Raw genomic sequence first — 24020 nt, 5'->3', positions numbered from 1 at the left:
CCTGGATGTCCCCGAGGCAAGCGTCGCAGCTGCTGGAGTCAAGCAGACGGGCAAAATATTGGGATATTTGGTGATATCGGTGCCAGGTTTGGTCATGGTGCTTTCTCTTCGCAGCAGCATTTTTCCGTGCAGACTGCGTGCATGTGCACGCGCATGTACGCGTGTGTGTGCTGTTTTCTTGGACAAGTACTCACTGCTGCGACTGAGGGAGTTCTGTGCGGCTGCTCCATTCTGCCAGCTGCAATAAATTTCTTTGCTAGCGCTGCTCGTCTGAATCGAATACAGTTTATTTCATTTTAAGAAGTCTTTTTTTTTTTTTTTTCATTTCAGGAAAATGAATGTTAAAGCCAGATAAGAAACTATAGTCTGCTTTCAAGAAGGTTACAAGAAAACTGCATCTTGCATTACTAATCCTTTATCTTTCATGTTAACAAAAAGATTACTGACATATTTTTGAATGAAAGAAAATAAAATAGCAAATGCATCTAAAGAACTGTGTAACTTTCATGCAACACACAAATCGGTTGTTAAACGTGGAAAAAAAAAAGGAAGGGAATGAAGGGAAAATTCATAATACATTTCCCTTTGTAAAGTGAGCAAACCAACTTTCTATAATAAGAGAAACTAGTGGAGGACTAGAAGACACTCCTTTCATAAATGGAGAAGGATGGTTTTTTTCCCAGAGGCTGGATTCAGACGGCAGAGGAGGAAATCTCCCTTGCCCAGGTTTTCCAGGGAGGGGATGAGGCGATGCCAGTCCCAGGGCAGCCGTCCTGCCCGGCCGGGGGCCAGGGAGCTGCATCCCCCAGCCCCTTCCACCAGCCTTGGCTTCAAAAGAGCAGTCGGTCTGCCAAAAACCAGACAGAGGGTGAACATGTCCCACCACGTGGACCACCTCCGGGACAGACAGTTGTCGCGGGGGACCTGGACGGTGCCTCTCTCTGCGGTGCATCGCTCTGTCCCCCCGCACCAAATCCACCCGGGATGAGCTTTTCTGGTGCTTCTCTCCCCAAACCTCCCTGGAAATCCCAGTCCTGATCCTCAGCCCTGCTTTTCCAGGAGAAAACATCCCCCTGCCTTGGCACACGGTGGTTCATTAGGAAACCCATAATTGAATTCCCTGACCATTCAGTTCTAAAACCCCTTTGATCAAGAATTAGTTAATTACATTGGGCCCAGTATATTCCTTGTTACAAATTTTGCCCATGTCCCCCAGATATGCGATTGCAGGCTCCGCTCGCATTGTGTCCTTTGAAATGCATTTATGAGCCTTTGAAGCTCTCCCCCCTTAATGATGCATTGTTCGTTAATAAGTCGCCTGTAACATTTCCCCATTAGGAAATAGCTGTCTGCGACTCACTTTGGCTTGAATGAGTAATAATAATCCAAATGTAATTGATAATGTTGGAGAATAAATGGGGATAGGCGCTACCTGGAGAATTGGCTCGAGCGGGGCGGAGGGGGAGAGCACGGTCCCTGCCTGCCTCCCCGCCGCCGACCTTCACTCCGACCGCTGCGCTCGCCCTGCCAGAAATCCGTTTGACTTTGAGACAGGGGCTGAATCAAAACTCCCGGCGGCAGATAAGAGCCGGGGAGATCACAGGTAGAGAGTCTCGGCGCGGGCAGCCGTCTCTGCCTGCAGCTGGGGGAGCGGGAGAAGGATGCTGGGTTTCTGGGGAAGGTGAGAGGAGATAAGGAGCATCTGGAAGCGTGGCAGGAGAGGAGGCAGATGGGGAGATAACGCCGAGATGGGGAGATTGCGCTTTGCTCGTCTCAGCAAGGAGAGGTTTAATGAGGTGGGTCAGGGGGCTCCGCGGAGCAAAGGTGGTGGAGCCCCTTCATTCTTCTCCTTTAGGGCTGGAGTCCAGTTGTGCCCTCTCCAAGCAGCAGCATCTCAACAAAAGGCCTATCCCAGCCTCCCAAAAACCGTCCTTTTCCCCAAGGCTTTGCCCCCGGCCCCGCACCACAGGAGCCGCACCATGGCGTGGGTCTCTGCCCAAATAACCTCCCCAGCTGCTTGCTGGGGTATCCGCCCCTCCTGGGCACCCTGCATCCAGGTAGGGTGCTGCTCCCCAGCACTCACAGCTCCCTGCCACATGGCTTTTTGCCTTCCTTTTCAAATAATTGCATTTTTTTCCCAAAAAAAGACCAGGTCTCAGCTCTGCAGCCAGGTGGGAATACTGCCAGGAAAGACTTCCCTGTGGTGTCTGTGGAGATGTCTTCTCCTGGCTGGGAGGGCAGCTGTAGGATCACGCTCCTGCCGTGGAAAGCTTTCCTTGCTAAAACATCCGTATATAATTCCAAGCAGTTTGGGACAAAAAAAACTGAAAACCATATACAGGAAACCTGCAAGTGGGATGTGAATACCTGCCAAGCCAGGCAGGAGCGTGCGTGCAGGGAGCAGTAACGCAGCGGGCCAGAAACTGAGCTCGACAGTCGCACAAATTGACCAGGTGGAATATAATCGGTGCTGGGGACTAGCAGAGCCTTTCCTTCCAGCACCCTTCACTGGAGGTCTTCAGCCATGCCCGTCACGGCAGCACCTTTCACTTAAAAACTGACCTAAAATCAAGAAAGTTTAAAGAAAAGGGTTAAATATCTCCCCTTCCTTCTCCATCCAAACCCAATGCCATTAGTTTTGGATTTCTGAAAGCATTGTTTTGCTTTAACTCTTACCAAAATATCCTTGAATTGCTCTGTTTTGCTTTGACCTCCTTCTCAAGCCCCCCCCCCAAACACTGCACATCGCTCTGTCTGCACATTGCCCCCTCTTGCACATCGCTTTGCTCGCAAGTCGCTCCGACTTGAAAACCACTTCTCTCGCTCATCGCTTGCAAGGTCTCGTCTCTTCCACTTGCTTCTATTGCCCTCTGCTGGGGACTGTCAAAGGGAAGGCTGTTCCCCTGGGCTGTGCCTTCTCTCCATCTCCCTCTGTAAATTTTGGGGAGCCACGGAGCCCCAGGTTGGGGTGCCAGCAGCTCCCCGCGGCAGCAATCCCCTGCCACCCCTCGCGTGGCCCGGAGAGGCAGCTCTCGCCCGCGGCACTGCGCGCCCGCTCCTGGGCACGGCCAAGCCGGCGCACGGCCGGCGCGTCTGGCCGAGGGGACACGTGTGACAGTGAGCAGACACCGGAGGGGTCTGCAGGGTGTACATATGGGGACATAGATGCGTGTGAGATACGAAGCAGCTCTGCTCTGTTATCGTACCTACTTGTGCACAGCTCGAAAGCTCTATGTGCCCTGAACTGGGACGGACTTTACCCACGAGCTCAAAACGGGATGGACAGAGACAGTCTTGACCATCTCTTCCTGAAACTCTTTGCTCCGTGCAACCTTTGCCTTTTGGCCGACGTCAACAGGGGATGCGTAGGGCGGTTCACACATAAAACAGAGGAAAAGAGGTTGTTTGGAAGGGCCGCACTGGCAAAACCAAATCAGGTGTCATAATCACCAGTGAGGCCCTTCGGAGACTGCCCAGGTATGGGCCAAGGAAATGGCTGAACCTAAAGGGCCTTTGGTTTCAGCGAGAAGGGCTCCAAGGGAACCAAATGGGCATGAAAAGTTGCACTGAAGTGACATTAATGACCTTTGCTGGTGGGGGAAAGGGGCCTGCATCAAGTTGGCTGATGCCTCAAGACCGAAGAGCGTCAGCAACGCCAAGAGAAGACCCACAAAAACCTGAGGACCACCTTGGGCAGCACAAAAGCTCCGACCGTGCCAGCAGCAAGCAGCAAGGAGGATTTCTGCTGCAACGTGGGAGCATCGCCGCTGGAAAGCCTGGAAGAGGGGGGGAAAACCACGGAGCATGGGCTCATCTTGTCACACGCGCCACGGGCAGAGCTGCGGCCAAGCCCCTGCTGTGGCTGCGGTGCCAGCGAGCTCACACTATTAGGGCCTGGGAGCAATTTTGGGGGGGGGTAAAGCTGAGCGCAAGTGTCCCACTGGGTCCGTGCAGCAATCTCTCCGAGCCCAGGCAGAAACCCAAAGATGTGATGCTCCGTTGCAGAGATAACCGTGCCCCACGCTGGGCCGCCACCAGCCAGCTCAGAAAAGGAACAAATTGGCAGCATTCAGAGGAATATTCTTCATTTCCAATCATATCGTTTCTGTCCTCTGGCAAAAAGCCCTCCCCCCCCCCCCAGCTTTTTAGCAGCTTTTGCATTTCATTGGGCTGAATCCAGGGTGGAAAAGGGGAGGGAAGAAACTGGAGACCAGTTTCCTTCAAGAACTGGGGGGAGATTTCGGCAGCAGAGAGGTGCAGATTGAGGCTCTCCCATGCAGCACAGGGAACGGTGTGGGTCTGCACCCAGAGATGGAGGGAAGGGATGGGCCACCAAGAATGGGTGGGGGAGCAGGAGAAAGGGAAGTCACCATCCCACCAGCGCTCGTAAAGGGTCCCCTGGGGTCCCCTGGGGACAGCCAGCTTTGAAGGGGACAGTCTTCCCTCCTTCAAAGCGGTGCCACCTCCCACCGTTCCCCAGTCCCCGCTTCTCCCCAACAGCTGGAGGAAAAGTTTGGAGTGGCACAGGGAGGAAAAGAGGGGAAAAAAACAGCAGCTGGTCTTTGGGCACCAAGGGGATGGACACGAAGGTGGCTTCAAGATTTCATGGCCAGCACCGGACGGGCTGAGGAGGGGACACAGCCACCCACTCAGCGGTCTCTGCTTCCAGAAGCCCTTGCGCGCCCGCCGGATTACAGATGACGGAGGGGAGGAACGCCTTATACCAATTAATTCCCAAAGTGTAATTAACATCTGGGCCAGCTCCGTGTGATCCCCAGCTGCTAATGAAGCATGGTACCGCTTTAATTCCTGCTATGCCGCACCATCTTCTTATTAAATCCAGGAGTAGGTTCCATCACATTTCCCTTAAAGGGAAAAAGGGAAGAGAGAGAAATGGAGCAGGATTTGTCTCAATGAAATATGATAGATTAGAGTTTGCCGGATAAAGAAAGTAGGAGTGGGGGGAGGGCAGGGAATGTGACATTTCGTAGGTGTGCGCGTGCGGGCAACTGTATATTCTCTCTCGCAATGACCTCCTTACGCCCCATCCATCAGCCTGGGGTTGGCTTATTCTAACTAGCAGAGTCTTTTCTCCTGTCTAACAGGCCCATCAGACACAATCTGCATGCCAATTACCGGAGCGGACCCCCTGATACTGAAAAATGGAAATTAGCTGTCAAGCAAAAAACGGCATCAGCGGGCTGGGTTTGGATTGCCTGCGCTCCCCGCTCGCTCTCGCCGCCGCTCATATCCATACGCACTCTGCTCGGCGTGCAGCCGTGACAAGGGAGCCCCCGATGGAAAAAGTAATTTAGAAGAATAATAAAATAAAAAATAATAAAAAAAACCCCCACCCAACTAGCATATTTTATTGTTATTCACGTTGGTGGCCAACGTTCGGGGCACAATGCAAAATTCACCAGAGGGCAAGAGCCAGCTGGAGGAGGAATGGGGAAGAGAGTTGGGATAATTGCGTTTTCGCAATGGGTAGATCAAGCGATGTAAGGGAAGGACGTGGCGAGGAAACGTTGCCGTAAGGGCAAACCAGAGCCAGCTCTGGTTCCTCCAATGCTCCGGGCTGGACATGCACCAGCAGCCACGGGGTTGTAGCACCCCGAATTTGTCCGCTGCAGCTCCAGCGCCCACTGCAGGGTGGGACAAATCCCACCACGGAGGACGTAGGACAGGAAAGCAAGCTGCCCAGGCAGACATTCCCCAAAATCCAGGTGGGAGATGGTTGGAAATGCATTGGCCGGAGTAGGCCTACCTGCAGGAGATTTTCCTTCAAAAACAGGGATGGCAACAGGCTCCCTGCAAAGAACGGCAGCCAGGCCATGCTGAGCCAGTGTCTTGCACAGGCAGGAGCCGGCAGCCCTCGGAGATGCTTGGAGAGCTTTGCCAGGAGCCAGGGGGAAAAGGGAAGCTGGAGCTGGGTTCTGGTAGGGCTGGTTGGTCCTGGAGAAGTATTTTTGGGGGAAAAAACGCACCGAGACTCCACTGTAATGCCAAATCGTCAGCATCCCGCCCCCCCGTGATGGAGATGCGATGGAGGAGAGAGGCAAGGGGGGACAGAGGTTGGTCAAGGAGATGCATCACCCTTCGCAGCAAAGGGCTGGAATGGGGTGGGGGGCTACGGTTGGGGGGGTTGAACAGCAGGGTCCCAGCAGAAGGAGGAGGAGGAGAAGGAAGGCAACTCTCTTCAGCCCGCCTTTTTGCCGGGGGAAGCCCGCGGGGCCCGGAGCTGCCCCTCTCAGCAGCCCCTTCCCTATCCCCGCTGGCGGCTGCGTTCCCAGGGGGGTCGCAGCACCGTGGCTTGACGAGCATCACTTAACCTGCCTCCCTGCTCCGTAATAACCTCATACATCAACCGGGAAGAGATCACGGAGCGTGGCTAGAAGGGCTCTGCTTCTACATCCAGCGTCATTATCCCAAGGCCCCTTTGCTCGATATGCAAACGGACTGCGGGTCCCCGGGGTGCCCTGGAGTAAAGTGCGCTGCGCAGCAGACATCAGTTATTCCTGCGCAGCCGCGGCACGAGCCCAGCCTGACATCTAGCGGCACTGGGCAAAATGGGGTGCTCCAGCTGGGGGCAAACTGGGCTGACTGGGAAGCCTGGGGAGCCCAACAGCCCCCTCTACTCCCTGCATGTCTCAGGTACCCAGGGATCTCTTCCTGCCCTTCGATATCGCTCGGCAGCAACCTCCCAACCCTGGGGAAGCTTTCAGAGGCACTCACCGTCTCTGTCCACATCCAGCTGCTTCTTCCCCTTCCAGCTGCCCAGCTTGATGCGGTGCTTAGCCCCATTTTAAGCAGCCGGACCCCTTGTCTCACACCTACAAGGCGCATCCTGCAGCTGACACGCTGGGCTGCCGGAGTCCCCAGCATCCCCCAAGGAGACTGCGGCCGTCTCCCTCCTGCCGGCTCTGGGATCCCTGCCTCTCACTTCCACTTCCCCCCCTCCCCGGCCCCGTTGCCCCATGCATCACAAGAGGGACATGCTCCTCCAGCAACAGGATGTCTGCTGCCTGTTGGGGCTCACCGGGGGGGTCTCGCTGCACGTGGCATGGATGCAAAGCTCATCCCTTCTCCCCAGCCACCAGCAGCCCCTTCTCCCGAGCCGCCACGGAGCAGCAACACAACAAGCAGGGACTCCCCAGGGTCACGACAGACTGAGCTGCCCACAGCCAGCACCAAAAAGCGGAGTCCCGGGGACGGGTGGTCCCACTGCTCCACTGGACTGGCCAAATGCTGGAGCACAAGCTCTGGCTTCGGGATGGCTTTTCCCTGCAAAGGAGCAGTGGGATGGGGCCAGCCAGGAGGAAGGAGATGACAGCGGAGACGGAGGCAATCAGGGCTGGCAGAGGGTGTTTTGCTTGGAGGAGGCTCAGCTCCACACCAGCTCTGCCAGGGCAGGATAACTCGCACGCAGACCCCGGGAATAAGCAGGACAGGCTGAGCTGAGCGATTCAGTTGCTTTTATTGACAGCCTCTGGCATCCCAGTCAATGGGCTGCCTCACTCAGTGATGCTGCGGAAGGACTGGACGGCGGGGCTCGCCGCTCCCCACTCCACAGGTTTGCGGTACTCCCCCTTGGGCAGCAGGTACTGCCTGCCCCGGTAGTTGGGATGCTCGTAGAAAACCCAGACGCCTTCCAGGACTCTGCAAGCATGGACCTCGCGCATGTGCCACTCCTCCATGATGGAAGGGCAGTCTTCGGTGGCTTCAAACATCCGCCCACCAAAATCTCCTTTCTCAAATATCTGGATGTGGCTCCGACCTCCACTTGGCTAGAAAAAGGGGAGAGAAAATGGCAGAGCACTGGAGGGAGGCATCAGCATGTCCCCGGTTCTGACCGTTGTCAGCAGATGCGAGCAGAGCTGAAGCATGGTCAGACCCAGACCAAGTACAAACCACCCCCCAGCACACCAGGACAGGCCTGAACAGCTCACGTCAGCACCCAAAAGCGCAGCGGGGAGGCAGCCGGGGTAACTCTTGACCAAGCATCACGTGCAAAGAGGGCATAAAAGCACTGAGCCGGAGCAGAGCAGTTTCAGCTCAAATCCCCACCGCAGCCCCAGTTTCGCAGGGAGGAAGGGTGCAGGGAGGGATGAGGCCACATCAGGAAGTGCTGGGCTCTCTATCCCAGGCAGCCTGCCTGTCCCACTGCTGGCTTGAACCCTTCAGCCACTCCGGTTGAGCGTCAGAAGGAGAGATGGACCCCCTCCACTCCCTGCTCCGCTGGGCAAAGAGGAGTTTAATGAATTGGTGACCCCAGCTGGGTTGTATTACAGGGAAACGCAGCGTGGGTATTTTCCACTCTGATTTGAAGTGCTGCGTTGCCTGAAGGCACTGCGGCAGTTTTAATCTGCAGCTGCCTGGACACCATCTTCCCCTGCCTCCCCCGTCCGCCCAAGCCCGCTCGCGTCGCCAGCCCCAGCCAAGCTCTGCGGGGTCTCTCGGATCCGTGCGCTGCCGTTGAGGCTTCTCCGGGGCGCTCCGACCTAACGCCTGCAAGCAGCAGGTCCCCGTGCAACCTCCCCAAGCACAGGAGGGGAAGCCAGGCACCAGGTGGACCTGCAGGATAAGGCCTCCGCATTTCATCCTGATGGAGGAAGCTGTGTTGCTGTTATATCTCCCACATATTTTGGCCCCATCCCTTATGCCAGATCAGAGCTCTGAACTGGCTGGAAACTCTCCCTACCCTATGCAAAGGGATTTAGACCTAGCTCAAACCCAGAACAGGCTCAAAGTAGCATTAGATCTCCAGGCATAAAAGCAAAACCCCTTCTCAGCTCTAAGACCTGCTCCATGCAATAGGAAACCATGGCTGTGCTACTCAAGTCAGCGATGCACAGATCACCAATCTCTGCCCCACTGCTGGCAAAAACACAGCAGCACTCAGCATCTCAACCCCAATCCACGCTCTATCCACACTCCCATCCCCAACAGTTTTGAAGGGTGCTTCTCGCCGTAGGCTTCCCAAAGGGATTGTTCCCTCTGTTCCTTTCCCCCCCCAGCGCTTCCATAGGATGTAAACGCTGCTCACTGTCACCCTTCATTCATCCCGTCTCCTGCTGGCGAAAGGATGGGTGCTGCCGGAGGCTGCAGAAGCATCTCCCCGCCATCAGTTAGGAGGGGATGAGCACAGTTCTGGGCTGCAGCAGGGAGACACGCATTGCCCTGTGCTCTCCTAGTACCAGGATATGCTGCTCTGCTCCAGTCATGACCAAGGAGGGCTTCAGGCATCCCCCCCATTCCTGGTCACTCCAGGTCTGCTCCTGGGGATGTTCTCCCCATGCCCAGAGGGGCTTGGTGATACTGAGATTCGGTTCCCTGTGTAAGAAGGGAGTTGTGGCTTGGTAGAGAGGCAAACAAACTGCCCCTCGTTCTGAGTACTCCTGCAAAATCTGCATCCCACTCTTACAAGCCTTGTGCCCACCATCAGATTTGGATCAGTTGGCAGGACACCAGGGGGGAAGGTGAGAGGCAAACCTCGGAGCGACCTGCCTGAAGCCTGAGGTCCCTGGAGGAACAGGCAGATAAAACTACACTGCTGTTCCTATGGAAACTGGAAACTCACCTGCAAAGCAGTCAAAGGGAGCTGCTTTTTCCCCACTGCAATCACTAGTGGAAGAGATTTATCTTCTCCACTCACCAAACACCTTGCCATTCCCGGAGCAGGACTGCAGGAGCAAACCCCCTATAGCTGTCCTCTCCAAGGGAGCTCCCATGGGTCCCCAGGAAGGTGGGAGCCACCCACAAGCATGCTGAAACCTTTTAATATAGGTGTGTAAATTAAAACATCCCTTGGGAAGAGGTCACACTTACTATCTGGACGACTTTGCAGGAGCCAAGGCGGTCGTTGAGGCCCATCCAGTGGTGGTAGTCAGGATACTCCCCCTGCCTCAGAACATACATGTTCCCGGAAAAGTTGGGCCTCTCATAGGCCACCCAGGTGCCTCCATGCACACGAATGGAGTTGCAGCGGCTCAGGTGGGTGTGAAAGTCAAGGCAGTCGCTGTCGCACTCGTAGTAACGGCCTTGGAAATTCTTGTCTTCATAGAAGGTGACCTGAAACATAAGCAGAGGAAGGAAAGCAGGGAGGTTCCTCATCAACGAGCACATGCACACACCTGCATCCATATTCTAGCCACAACACGGTGTGGAATATCTGAAAACAGAGCCCTCGAGATGTCAAAAAGTCAAGCCCAACCATTGAGCAGAATCAACTGCATCCCAAATAACCCTGGCAGCCGATTCACCAGTCTGGCCCCGACACCTCCAGCTGCCACCAACTCCTTTTTCCAGCAAGTGAATCCACTACCATTTTTCCAGCAAGTGAATAAAGGTTGTAAAAGGTTTGCACTAAAATGTCCAATTCCTCTTTTTCCCACACTGCTACTATTGGGTAGTTAACCACGCTGGTCAGTCCTTGCCAGCCACAAGCCTGCTGCTGTCTGACAGATCCTGCTTCTAGATCTTTCTCCCTAGAGGTATCACGTGAAAAATCTGCCAGCATGAGCCCAGAGGCAACACTGAAAGCCCTGCTACCTGAGGTTTGGCCGTCACTCACCACCAGTAATCCTCCTCCTGACGCCAGTGGTCAAGGAAGCCACAGCATCCCTGTAACACCCTCCGCAGGGCGATGCACAGGGATGTATCTCTCCGCGGCTCAGCCATTACCCTCCACTGGGACAGCTGATGAGCTCTCCCCCTCTTCAATCTCACTCCTAAAGCTCTGCAGTGCCTTCTGATCTGTAGTCCTACTCCTGTCCACGCAGTGAGCGTCCAGCACGGTCGATGATGAACTCTGCCCAACGTCTGTAAGGCCACAGGTCTGGTCTCCATGCAGGCAGCAACCTGCCTGGGCAGAGGATTGCCTCCTCCTGCCTCACAGCAGGGCGACCAGCAATGGGAAAGGAACGGGACTCCACCACCTCTGGTCCTGGCTCTGTGTGAGCTGCTTTGATTTTGTGGCTGGCATCCAGCAGAACCAGCTCCTCTTGAGATGCCCTATCACAGCAACGGTGCATGAAGTTGAAGTTGGCCGTTAATTTTGTAACAGAAGAGAAAAGCTCATTTGATGTTCCTTCCCCACCCAGCCTAACACAACTGAACTTCGGCAAAGCTACCTGGTGTTCCTAGGAGGATATTTTCCCTGTTCTAATAAAACCACAAAGCCAAAGAAATCCGAGAGCACGTTAAGGGTATGGCCATTCCCACAGAACATGACCAACCAAAACTCTCGTTCGTTGTTTTATTCTTAGAGGATTTTTAGGAAGACTTAAGGAGAGGGCCACCCATTCTCCACCACAACCTTTTGCACACACCCTCAATTCGTTTCAGACCTTCACACTCAGGGCTTCTTAGCTTTCCTCCCATGATTTAGGCACAAACAGAGCAGACTGATGTTCTTCACCCGCAGCATAATGACAGGTGAATTACAGATTTCAATTCCAGATTCGTCGGTTCGTTTCAGTCGCATCGTACTCTGACGCAAATCGCCTTCCTTCAGTAAAGCCTTCCTGCAGAGAGCCAAGCTGCTCTCCTTACAGCACCAACCCCTTAACCGCTCACTGCCCAAAATTTGCTTGTTTTGGGGCTTACCTGGCAGATAACAGATTTGCCATAGCAGATCTTCCTTACGGGACTGTAAAACTCTTACCCCCTTGGCCACCTCATAGCAGTTATCACATTTCTTCCCAACAGCAGCTCTGTTAGAAGGAAACTTGTAAACAAGAACTGGAAGAAATAGCCAGTAGTGCCCACTGCCTTCTAAGAAAGCAGCATGGGGGCAGTGATTCCTTTCCAGGGCAGACCGCTTGCTTAGGTTGCAGGAAATAGTGTTTAATCCTCTCCTTTGCCCTTTTCTTCTCCCTGGAATGTGCTAGGCAAGAGCATGGCACGGAAAAAAGATGAGATTCGCACTCTTTCACTGACTTAACTCCTCTTGGACATTTTGCTGCACCACAGCAGCACATAGTCAACAAATTCCCTGTAGCATGCTCACAGGGGACACGGCTTTCAGCAGGGTAAAGGCAGTATGCATTTAAGTCTCTTCAAGCGGACAGGAGGCTCAAGCATGAATCAGTTACATTTCCCCAGCACCTTCTTTAGGCACAGGTACATAAAGACTGTACCACTGCAATCTGAGAGCCACCAGGTTAGAAGGAAGCAGCGTACTGTGTTCAGTTCCTAAAGACTGCTCAGAAATAGCCAAATCACTCTGAGGCAAGATCACAGGCGAAAGGTGCAGAGAAGGGAAGACTGAATCCAGATCTTCCATAGCACCGGCCAGTGCCTACAAAACCACTCTGCTTCTGAGCCCTCTGCCCCCTTGGGTCTTACAGCCTCCACAGGTTAAAAGGAATGTAAATCAAAAGCAAAACTCATACAACAGAAAGACGTTTGTCTGTCCACAGCCTCTTAACAGCTGTTTAAGATTTCACAGGGGAAACTGGCCACTAGCCCAAAGTTCTCGCCCTCCTTTCCCAGGTCTTTATCCCTGCCCAGTCCCAACCCTGCAACAAGGTCTGCGTGACCAACCAGCTCAGCTCTGCTAACTTCAAGACTGAAGAACACAGCATTAGAGCTGGATCCCTGTCTGATGCACATCTGGCTGAAGTTGAGCTTTCTGATCTACCTCCTTCTCCAGTTTAAATTCGCCTCTGCCGATTCCACCAAATCACAAGGCCGGTTCACATCTCTTGAGGAATGCTATTGCCTTCGGTGCTACGGTCTTCATTCAGGCGTCTTTCTTTCGCAGCACACCCTTTGCTTCACCATGGAAGGGGGATGTGGCAGCTGCTGCTGGCATTGGGACTCAGCTCCTCCCAAGAAAGCCTTCCACGAGACTCTGGTCTGCCAATGCAGCTCATCACGTTTGCTGTTGATGCAGCAGCCTCCACCGTCAATTTACAAGGCATCAGGTCCTGGTGCATTTTAAAAAACCCCCTCGCCAGTCCCTGCGTTCAAGTCCATCCTCTCGCAGAGCCACACCTAGAGGAAACAGCCAAGATCTGGGAAAAGACTAGGGAGGGCTCAGCTCCAGCTTCCCTCCACTTGAGGAGGGATTTCAAGCATCTCCTCTTGCCGACGGACAGACAGAGGGGGAAGCTGTCAGCAGAACAAAGAAACCAAAGTTTCTCCACAACCTACCCCTGATAAATTCTGTACTCCTAGCCACAATCATGAATAGGCTGCAAATAAAACTTACCTTGGTTCCAGCTCTGGACATTTTCTGTTCCAGCCAAGCTCCCCAGTGCTAGAGGAACGTCAGAAGCTGTTACAAACAGCCAGGATCCGAAGCGCCCTTTTTATAATGGGCTTGTTTTAAACCAGACAGCCGCTTTGTCATGAGAATAGGATCCAAAAAATTGAGTCAGTGATTCTGAGGCTATAGCCGGTTTCCAGAAAAGCAAACAGGATTATGGAATAAAAGAAGGCTTTGTCACCCTCCCTTTGTTGCCATTTGCTGAGTCAGAACACCAAAATTCTGCCAAACACACTGAAAACATGCAGCCCCCTGCCAAGTCCTGCAAGATGGGGGGCAATTTGGCTGCTCTCTCCCTTTCAAGCATGTTAAACAAGAAGGCATCCTCGACAGCTCTAAAAGCCCGTTTGTAAGGAAGAGACCCAGTATTTATCAGAGAATGTTCCCATCCAGCAAAGGATGCAGCTAGGAAACGGTCAACACGTGCTCAGAGCACACACCACAGGCTTGCAAAGAACAGCCTCTGCGTAGAGGCTCTGCTTCAAAACCTCACAATGGAAACATCCGTGCGGCAAAGAGATTGTGTATTTTTATAGCACACCTTCAGCTTGAGCTGTAGTGCTCCAAATGGTGCCTGACATAGAGGAAAAGAAGTATGTCTCTCCGCACACCCCCGAAGTGAGTGATTTCACACGTCAAATAGTAAAGAACAATGCCCAAATTTCTGACAAAATCTGCCAGTGTCACAAATTCAACTCAAAACTCTCACACCACTGTCTGCGGTTTGAGCAAGTCTTTGTTTTAGCCACCCTCTGGCCCCCTGAACAGGGAGGGTGAGAATTGCTGGCTTATGTACACCCACATCCCCCCCGCCAGTGCATTATGAAAAAACACCTCTGCGGCTATTCACTGCACCAGCCCAAAGGCTTAGTGAAACAAAGGGAAACGAATTCGGCACAACAGCGCCTGAAACACACAGACCCTATTGCAAATCTGTCAAGACAAGCAGTCTCGCAACAGCAGCTCTGCATGCCACCCCATGTATGCTGCCGCAGCTCTGCTAAATGTGGTCAGATATGACAGTCTGAGACAGACATGCTCAGCGGCATCTTGTTCTCTTCCCATTTTAGGTATCTTGAATTGCCTCATGCTGTTGCTTACAGCTCTTACTGCTAGAAAGCTGTGAGGCCACTTAGATTATTTTTTTTTTAATTGAAATGCTGTCTTATGAAGATCAGAGTTCAACCACAATCCAGGTCCTATCAAAAGGTAACTCAGCAGGTTCACTAGGACATCTCAAAGCTCCACTGCAATCACTTTGAACGCCCCTCCTTTAAAAGTTGGTTAAATACAACCAACTCGCCTTGCATTGCATGACCTGCCTCCCCAGGAGCCAAGAGAGACCTTCAGAAAAATTCTGGCAACACAACAGCCGTGTACACCAGAGGACTAAACGCCCCTGCCTTCCTCTCACTCTCAGCTTGGATAGCTCTTCACGGGTCACACGCAGCTGCCGCGTTTGGTCATCCATGCAATGCCCTTGCCTATTTTGCCTAGCTAATTTAAGTGCTCAGCTACAAGCACATCTCCCCAAGACAGGTTCCACCAGCACATGAGAACGGTACTTATTGAAGTTGATACTCTTTACAAGAAATATTAAAGGTAGGAAACAGTGTCTGTATCAAAATGCTGTACTAGGGCAGCCTTCAAAACCTTCAACTCCATGGCTACTAACAAATCAGTACTTTTCTCTCAGCTGCACATTTCTATAAGCAGTAAAGATGCTGTGTCCCTCTGACACCCACTGTACAGCTAAAACCCTTTCCCGAGGACATGTGCCAGGATCATCCGAGAACTCTGTTTTATTGACATTTGTCAAAACAATGCAAACATATAAGACAGTTAATTCCATAAAATCACATTGCTTAAGTGCCACCTTCATATAAAAAAATCCATCGTATTTCATTCATAAAAAAATCAAACATTTCTTTTTCACATTTATAAAAAACAGTGCAGCTGGCTCGTACCATAAAGATGCACGTGATGGCCAGGGCCCTGCATCCAGCTCTGCAGGGGAAGGGCTCCTTTGCGGGATATTTGCACACCACAGACCCTAACCATGATAACAGCCTCCCCACTAAACGATCTGCAACAAGGCATACTTCATCACTCTCTAGTGATGTGCTCTTTCCCAGTTATCAACAGAATAGTTACAGCATATTCCTGGGAAAGCAGCAGCGATTAGAAATCCTAAAGCAGACAGACAGTCCGATCCATGCCCAGGCTGGGCGTCAGGTCCACATCAAGTGTGTTCAGTCAGGATGGCCGCAAAGTCCTAATGAGAACTGTTTTCAGTATATCGCTGCCTGTTCCCAGAACTCTGTAACAAAATAAGAGGAGCAAATTTTACTCCCAACACTAGCAAAGAAAAAGCACCTCAAAGACTAAAGAAAAGGAAAAAAAAAAAAATCAACTTTCTAATGGTTTGAAACATGCAATGGCAGAAAACCACAATAAGGGCTTGTCTCCGGCTCCTAAACCACTTCTACTTGGGAAGGGAAAGACGCTACAAAGTAAGAATTATTTGAAGTCTTGCTCGATTCTCTTAAGCAAAAAGTGAGACAGGTAAGTACAGACATCAATACGCACAGCCTCTTGGAAAGAGCAGCTGTTCAAATACGTTTTTACATCAGATGATGTACAATATGCCTATCTGCCTTTACGGACACACACAGATGTCCCAGACAAATCAAACAGAACACCTCCAGAGAACAAGGGAGGTGCTGAGTACACAGGGAACAGATTCAAATTGAAAAGAGGTTTTCACTGCAAAATAAGAACTAAAACCAAATGCAAGGCTCTTGGGAGAATGTCCACTGAGCAGCCTCCTACTTCTTCCACCTCTGCCTAAGCTGTGCGTACAAATGTGGGGCAATTCTTCTAGACAGAGAAGAATCAAGAGAAAAAGGCCCTCTACTCACCCTTCCTTTCCTTCTGCTGTACAGGAACACAATGCTATCCTGCTGCCTGCTTGGAGCCTACTGCAGGAGGGACCAGGCTATCCAGCTGCTGACGGTTCCCTGTCTGAACCAGCCATTCGTAGAATTTGTTTTCCACCAGCATCTGGAACTGTTTCCTCTGATCCCTGAAACCAAAAGAAGATCAGCAGGGAAATGTGTAAAGGTCACATCTATTTATAATATTATACTTCCAACCCCACCTTCACTACCAAAACAAGCCTCCATATATATCAGCTAAGAGCTGGGCTTGGTTCATGAACTGCCTGTACCCAGGAAGGGAAGGTTTTTACTAAGTGAATATGACAATATGACAATAATGAACCCCAAAAGCAGAACTCATCGTGCAAACTTCCCCACTCCACTAGCACAGCAACCCTGGTCCACAGGGCTTCCTCCACTTTACTCTTAGAGCACAGATTAAAAACTCTCTGAAAAGGGAGAAAAAGAAGATTAGTAACCAGCGTTCAAGCACTGAAGACACAAAATTCTGTTCTGACAGTATCTGAAAGACAGACGATGGAGATCAGGAAAAAAAATGTGCATATAAGCAACACTCCTCAAATAATTCCCATTGCTGCTAAATAACTTGTGGGGTGGTTTTGGTAAGACCTGCAATAACAGGGTGTACCACTTAGCTCAGGCTCTCTGTCTCTGGCACCGGTCAGATGTCCAAGAGCAGCGCAGACTCACAGCAGTGTTTCTCCAGAATAGCATCCCAGTCATCTGGGATCAGATCAGCTTCACAATTTCTTAAGCCAAATGTGGCAGGGGTGTCGAGTAGCTCCCGCTGGACTTTTTTTTTTTTCTACAAGCTTACATAATTCCTTTCTGAACCCACGTAAAACATTAACATTTTCAATACCCTGTGGAGATTTTATGTGGTTCTGCTTTGAACGCATTCCCAATTTGATGTGCTGATCCCATCCTGTACTGGGAAAAGCAGCAAACCAGCCCCATTCATTTTTGTGCCACTCAGTTTCAGAGAGGCTCAGTATACCCAGACCCTTTATTCAAGTTAAAGGCTCTTCTTTGTACTATCAGTTCCATTTGAGACATTCCCCAGAATGTTCTAGGACAGAAACTAACCTAAACTCCGCCCCAGTGAACATGAACACAAAGGCAGTCACTTCTTTCTTCCCTTATGGTTTTATCTCCTCCAAGTGCTTTTTATATACCTTGATCTGCTACTGACCCTGAAAGACTTTGGCTGATATGCTCAGAAAATGAATAAACAGGATTTTATGCTTTTGCAAGTTGTTCCTCAAGCTGTCTTACTGGTCCTGTCTTACGGGGGTTTTACTTTCAGCCTGGCAGGATTTACATTCTTCTTTTGCCCCACTTTCCTCATTCAGACAACTTCAACTTCTTGAAAGACATCTTATTTCTAACAGTTTCTTTCACCTCCCAGTTCAAGCATGGCAGCTTTTTTCTTTCTATAAGTCTGATATCCTGTTTGCTCTAAGCTTCCTAGTTGTCTCCCTGCCTGCAGGAGACATTTTACAATGTTGGCTGCCCAGTTGCTTTTCAGCAAGCTTCTGAACTTGGCACAGTTTTCCCCCTTTTATGAAATAAGCCACTCCAGTACCGAGCTCTTGCCTCCTGTGACTGCTGTAGAGGATGTTAAATCTAAGCACATCATCTGTATTACCTCACATTTCTTTAACAGCGGGATTTTGACAAGCCAAACACCTTCACAAAACCCCGGGGTGAGAAGCAGCAGCCGTGGGAGCACAATGGCTGGAGGGGGAAGAAGCACCTCAGATGAGGTTAATAGACACAACGGATGACTCTGGCACAAGGGCTGAAGTTATAACTTTCTTCTCTGCTGCCCCTGAAGACTCGGGGCTCAGAGTTTTGAAGGTTTTTTCATCTCTGTCACCACTACTGGGTCACTACTGCTCAGCCACCTTCCACCTGCAGCAAAACCCTGCCCCAGAATCCTATCCCTCTCAGAGTCTAGAGCTCTTTCAAACTGCAGGCTCCTCCACACTCAGCACAGAGGCACCTGGATTTCAGAAAGGAACAAGGGAAGCAGAAGGACCTCCTCCAAAACAATGAACGATCAAATGGACTAGAACTCCTCAGCTTGGTATGACGGGAAGTATTGACAGTTTGACCCAAGGGGAGGTTTTCATACTCTGTGTTCCCCAGAGGACAAACCCCTCCAAGATCACTGCTTATCAGCAGCCAGTTACACACCCATTACAAGTCATCGACTGAGCACAGAACAGAAAGAAAATCTACACAGCTCAAGTGCAGCTTAGGAACAAAAGTTGTTCTCATCTCTTCAAGCTTTTACAATTGAATATCTGGATTTCTATTCCTATTCTGTATTTGCAAAGGAAGCCAGGTCTTTCAGGTTGCTGCATCGAAACGGTTCACAAAAAGATAAAAGCAGCTAAACTGAAGTTGGCAGATTTGTACCCTTGCCCGATCTGGCTGGCTGCAGAAGAAAGCACGTTGACAAACGAAGCAAGGTGAACTTTTTCAGAACTCCGCAATAGGTGCTGAGAAAGCAAACAGACATGCATCAATACATGAGATGGGCTAGGACAGACCTAGCTAGCACAGTAAAAGCTGGGCAGAGGCTTCGATGCAATCTGATAAAGAGGACTTTAAAAGCTACTGTCCATGAGGTGATCTATTGGAATGGTTCACATGCATATTCTTAGCTCACCTCAACAACAGATGGGACAGTAATTTAAAGCTTCAATCTCAATGTAAAGGTTGGGCTAAGAGTGAACACCAATCAGCTGCAGGCCAATAATTAGTCGAGCTGTTGTTCAGGGTACGCGCCCAGATCTCACCCACGGCAGCATGCGACACTGGAAGCAGAACAGAGACAGCAGAGAGACAGCGCCCAGCGTGAGGTAAGTTGTAAACTCTTACTGCCAGGGTGGATCCCTCACCTCAGCCCTCAGCAGTATCTAGGCATGCTTCTCCTTGAGTCTCGCAAGCCAGGAAAACGCAATCACAACACAGCACCTCCTTCAGAGTTACGATTGTGAGCGTTATTCTTCTCACTATATTAATAGCAAAGGCCAGGATCCCAAGATTGCTAATTACTAATACTCTAGAAATAGCATGCAAGATACGGCTCACACAAACCAACCCATTATTAAAGCATTTTTGTTGAACCACATCAAATGAATCTTCTGTTTGTACGTGTGAGCTGAACACATTCCTGTTCGGATGCAGCACTCACTTGTTCAGGCCTGCCTCCTTCACAGTTTTCTGCCAGATCTGTACCTTCTGCTCTCGCTGACTCAGCGCCTTCTGATACGCGTGGGGAAGCCCACCCGGCGTCTCCGTGGTGTCTCCTTCCATCTCAAAAGGAATAACGAAGGTGTAGAAGTCCGAGGGTGGCATGAGGCGGAAGACACTCGTGTCGCTGCTCTCCTTGCACACCAGCATGGGGCTGTCCCAGTAGTTTGGCAGAGTGGCCAAGCCCACCTGAGCCATGTGGTCTTCAAGCATCGGATAATGGGTGTGGAAAGGGGCAAAGCTGACTGCTTGGTTCCCTGAGAGGATGAGAGGCTGGGTAGGCGTGAGAATGTAAAAAGTACAGCCAGCAGTGGAAGAAAGGCACAAACGATGGCAAACCACAATGACCCTGACATTGTCACAGCTGTGGACATGAACAGATGCCTGCACAGGGCCAAGGACAAAAGTGCTATTCCGGCACTTCTCAATGGTCACGGATCTGCAAAAGAACAAGGAAACGAGGACACAGTGAGCAGAAAAAAGCAAAACCACGACTTTTTCACTGTTTAGTCCAGCTAACAAGAACTTAGCGCTTGAACAAACTCGCTGAAAAGACATCTAGCTGTGCCCCAGGAGAACAAAAACTCACCGGAGAGGAGAGAGGAGATAAATGAAGGACTCGTTGCAGCGATGAATTCTTACATGAGCCCCCACCAGGGTGTCTGAGCTCTTGGCCAGCGTCTGCTTGTACACCTGGCTCATTATCACCATGGGAAACACCTCAGGCACCACGCGAGTATTGCAGGCAATCTTTGCTCTCCTGGTTGTTCCTTCAACTGCAAAATAAAGTTAACCAATGCATTTAAAACGAAAGAAAAAAAGAACAAAAACAAAATAAAAAGACACCAAAAGGCTATACCTGATTCCCACAGAGACACAGCCATGATGGTTCACTGTCCACATCACTCAGCAATCCCTCAAGAAAATAATCAGCCCAAAACTTCAGGGACTGTACCATCAAACTGCGTCACTTCACGCATCAGTCACACCATCCACTGATGCCTACTGGGCAGGCTGGTAGTACGTAGCAGTCAGAAGCTCCAGAAGTCAGGGCACAATGAAAGATCAAAACCACTTTAAGATTATTCAGGGGCAGCCAAAGCCTCCCACAAGCTACAGACAGCCCTGATCTTGGCACCTCCATTTCCAGAAGTCTTGAACACAAGACTTAGCTTGGCAGGAAGATCCTTAGGACTAGTTTTATGTTGAAAGCAGGAACCGTACAATTCTTGAGCAACCTCACTGTCCTGCCTAACGCACTGCCACTCTTACGACTGTGCAGTCACAGGAAACAAAACATTCATCCGAATTTTTTTCTCCTAAGGTGGAGGGTGCCTTGGCTCTACTGCCATGCCCCCACAGGCGAGGGGGGATCTAGATCAGTTCTCAGCTTTGCCACAAACACATCAACTTATCTATTCTCTGTGTCCAGCTGTACTTGAATAATGAGGATAGTGATAATGACCTCACTCAGAGGGGTCTTTAAAAATAAAGTCATTAATGTTTGTTCATAAAAGTGATCCAAGGACCGGAAAAATACACACAGATGTCACACAGCACCCTCTAGTCCCCCAGACTCGCCTCTAAGCTGTCACTTTCCCCATCTCCACTGACAGCAGGAGAAAAAGCAGGCAAGCACCCACACCACTGCCAGATCCCCGGTCAGCAAGAAAAGCCGAGACTGAAAAGTTATTTCTAAAAATAAAGGCAAGGCCTATAGCTACCTTGCTGTGCCCACGCCAGTTTCTTCCCGGACTTGAGGCAGGCAGTCATTCCAAAAGGGTTTGTCGTCAGGCAAGACCGCAGCCAGTTCTCTAGTTTGGCGAAAGAGAAGGCTTTGGAGACCTTTGAGTAGCCGTTCTGCCCCTGACAGGGCTGCCAGAGGGCAAGCTCATGCAGAGGACGGACCGTCCTGGATTTGTTCACGGTCCCTTCAAGAAGAAAGCTAAGGGCACAGACGGCTTCGTAGGACACCGAGCTACTGTGGGTGGAATGGGAGGAGGCAGTGAGCTGCTCTGGCTCCAGCAGCAGTTCCAGCATATCTGAGAGGTGGCTCTGCACGAAGGCACGGTGGTCCTGATCGTTCCAGTTCTTGGTGGGCAGAAAAACACAGAAGAACAAGGTGAGTTCTCACAGAGCTGACAAGCTCCACCGACAATGTACAATGCATCCTTGCTCACACTTGTTCTAAAAGAGGGAAAGCAAGTCAAACGCGGTGCTCTCTCCTGCTCACTGCTTCTGCTGCTCTGCTCTTCCAAAAAACAGAAAGGAAACTGAACTCATCAGCAACTTCCCCCCAAAAACACCATTTTATTCTAACTCCAAGTACCAAATATTTCACTCTAGAAAGCAGAAACAGACTCTCCTACAATCCTTCCCACACAAATTCAGCCAGCTGCTGCTGGCAATTGAAGGTAGGAAACAAATCAATAACTGACAGTCAAGGTCTTGCAACTGCTTTATTGGAAAATCGCTGCATCTGTTCCAGACCTTCAGATATGATTAAGTGCCGCCTTCCGAGGCACTGCGGGGAAAAAACAGAGGGACGTTTCTTCACAGGCGAGCGGACCAATAAACCAAATGACCTCTGAAAGAATCGTTAGTTCAAATTCTGAAGGGCTGCATACCAAAAAAAAGCGGAAGACTGGAATTATGGCAGGCATTAATAATGACAACCTTTGCTGGCCTGTGAACTGCAGAAGAAGCAACACACGGCTGTGATTACACCTTGGCCTCACCATCCCCGAGGGCTGTAGCCAAAAGAGTATAATGAGCAGCTGCGAGCATCTTGTCCAGCGGCTGGAGACCCCTGCCCTGTGACAGGGACCCTCTCACACCAGCCAAGCCTCGTACACCATTTCAAAAGGGGGCACAGTTCACATCAGGCATTGCGGAAGCTGGGGGAATCTCACCCGATCACACTGGGAAAAGTAACACCAGTGGAGACAGCCCCAGTCCCGTCAGGACCAAAACCTCTGGGAGGGGTACAATGGCAGCCAAGACACACCTCCTTCCTGTCCAGAGTTTTATGTAATGGCTACAGTTAAAAGAAAACATCAGCTTTTAAATAACGTTGGATGCTCCATGGCCACCCAACTGACAGCCCTGTGTCAGTTCCACTTGTTTCTTTTTTCATTTGTTCAGTCTTTCAGTATAAAGTTGCCCAGTCCCTATTTTTAATTATTTCAGCTTGTCCCAAGCTATATTTCACCAGCTCAGACAGCTCACGACATCATAATCGTGACAGAAATCCACTGAAGTTTGCAGCTGGCTTTTATAATGATGTTGCCAATCTATAATTCACTCTCAGATACAGAGCTGCCCACAAGCTGCACATGATACATCCAACTCACTTCTCTCCTTTCAAGATACTTGATAGTATTTTAAAAGGAAACATTAGCGTTTCCGCACAGTTGACCTACAGCCAACCAACCAACTCCCCTCTCTGAAATATAACTTAATGCTAGGGAACATCCTGGGATCCTAATACTCTACAGTGGATCATGGGAAAGCAGCCTCCCACATAAGAGAAGCTTCCCGTTTGACTAAGACAAAAAGCAAAGACGCAGTTGCTTCTTAAAAGGAGAATTGCCAAGACTCTGAGAGAACTTTCACAGTTGCTCTCAGACTCTAGGAAATTCCCATGGACGATTTTTGCTGGAAAAGCTACAGAGAATATAACAACTTCATTTCACGTGCTATCGAGCGAAGCATCTCCACTGTGACTCTAGCTTAGACCTCACCACAAGCAGGGTTACACCCTCCCAGGAACAAACCAGCCACTTTTCAACCCACCTCAAGGCAGGACTTTGCAGTTTCCCACACAGCCGCGCAAGGAGAATCCTACAGCCACAAATACCTTATTCTCGCTGGCGGATTTTCCAGTCAGGCTGGGAGACTTGGTCCTGGGGCTGGGCCATTCCTCCCCGATCAGAGACCTTCGCAGAGAGACCTTGTTCACTTGCTGGACGTACAGGAACAACAGGAACTGCAGAGTGTCTACCGACAGCTAGCCAAGAGGGGAGAAAAAGAGGCGTTAGGATGGGCTGGGCTCTCCCCACGCCCGCCCGGCCCGGGATGTGGCTCCTGCCTTGCTCCGCTCCCGCTCCAGCTCGTCGGCACTGGCGCAGGCCGCCTCGGCCTCGGCCCACTCGAGGCGGCGCGGCGCGTCCCGCCGGAGGAGGCTGTAGAAGAGGTCGAAGTAGAGCCAGGCCAGGCCGCGGTCCAGCTGCAGCTTCCCGCAGGCGATGTGCCGCCAGCGGGGCCACGACAGCCGCGGGAAGCAGCCCTCGGCCGCCCGCGCCCGGGCGTAGGCCGCCATCTTCCGCAGGTAGTGGGGACCGAGGCGGGCGGGCGGCGGGACGGGCAGGGCCCCCACTAAAAACGGCTCCGTCTTCACCCACAGCCGGACCGGGGCCGGGGCCGCTGCCGCCTCCATGACGACCGCCGCCCCCCGCTTCCGGTGCCCGCCGAGGCGCCGCGCAGAGCGGCCGCTGCGCGGACCAACGAGATGGCCCTTCCCT

At 51.2% G+C, this 24020-nt stretch overlaps 2 protein-coding genes across 3 annotated transcripts; both read right to left on the bottom strand.

Annotated features, from left to right (window-relative positions):
• Positions 1-7514: 7514 nt before the first annotated feature.
• Positions 7515-13237, bottom strand: CRYGS (crystallin gamma S). Of its 2 annotated transcripts, XM_059822805.1 has the most exons (3): positions 13217-13237; positions 9829-10071; positions 7515-7787 (listed from the first exon to the last, which is right to left on the bottom strand). In XM_059822805.1, the coding sequence occupies exons 1-3, from the start codon at positions 13235-13237 to the stop codon at positions 7515-7517; spliced, it is 537 nt and encodes a 178-aa protein (XP_059678788.1). The 2 variants fall into 2 exon arrangements, with proteins under 2 accessions (XP_059678788.1, XP_059678789.1); XM_059822806.1 differs by lacking the exon at positions 13217-13237 and having other exon boundaries at positions 7515-7777; positions 9825-10080.
• A 1906-nt stretch (positions 13238-15143) lies between these two features.
• TBCCD1 (TBCC domain containing 1) lies at positions 15144-23935 on the bottom strand. The gene is made up of 7 exons (XM_059822775.1): positions 23588-23935; positions 23357-23506; positions 21222-21588; positions 20087-20273; positions 19439-19936; positions 16195-16358; positions 15144-15593 (listed from the first exon to the last, which is right to left on the bottom strand). Exons 1-6 carry the CDS (start codon positions 23933-23935, stop codon positions 16229-16231), a joined length of 1680 nt encoding a protein of 559 aa, XP_059678758.1. The 3' UTR covers positions 15144-15593; positions 16195-16228.
• Between the last annotated feature and the right edge of the window lie 85 nt (positions 23936-24020).

Source organism: Gavia stellata, chromosome 11 (assembly GCF_030936135.1).
Source record: "Gavia stellata isolate bGavSte3 chromosome 11, bGavSte3.hap2, whole genome shotgun sequence".
Lineage (NCBI taxonomy): Eukaryota > Metazoa > Chordata > Aves > Gaviiformes > Gaviidae > Gavia > Gavia stellata.
The sequence above is the reverse complement of the archived record's forward strand: the minus strand, read 5'-3'. Positions and strand labels throughout refer to the sequence as shown.

What these genes read in the sequence shown, in the direction of transcription:
- TBCCD1 (XM_059822775.1), bottom strand. Translation starts at nt 23,935, where the DNA reads ATGGAGGCGGCAGCGGCCCCGGCCCCGGTCCGGCTGTGGGTGAAGACG. An exon ending in TATCTCCTCTCTCCTCTCCG is followed by an intron (nt 19,937 to 20,086) that starts GTGAGTTTTTGT and finishes GTTCTTTTGCAG; the next exon opens with ATCCGTGACCATTGAGAAGT. An exon ending in AAGGAGGCAGGCCTGAACAA is followed by an intron (nt 16,359 to 19,438) that starts GTGAGTGCTGCA and finishes TTTTGGTTTCAG; the next exon opens with GGATCAGAGGAAACAGTTCC.
- CRYGS (XM_059822805.1), bottom strand. Translation starts at nt 13,237, where the DNA reads ATGTCCAGAGCTGGAACCAAG. An exon ending in TGTCCAGAGCTGGAACCAAG is followed by an intron (nt 10,072 to 13,216) that starts GTAAGTTTTATT and finishes CTTATGTTTCAG; the next exon opens with GTCACCTTCTATGAAGACAA. An exon ending in CCTGCAAAGTCGTCCAGATA is followed by an intron (nt 7,788 to 9,828) that starts GTAAGTGTGACC and finishes CCCTTTTTCTAG; the next exon opens with CCAAGTGGAGGTCGGAGCCA.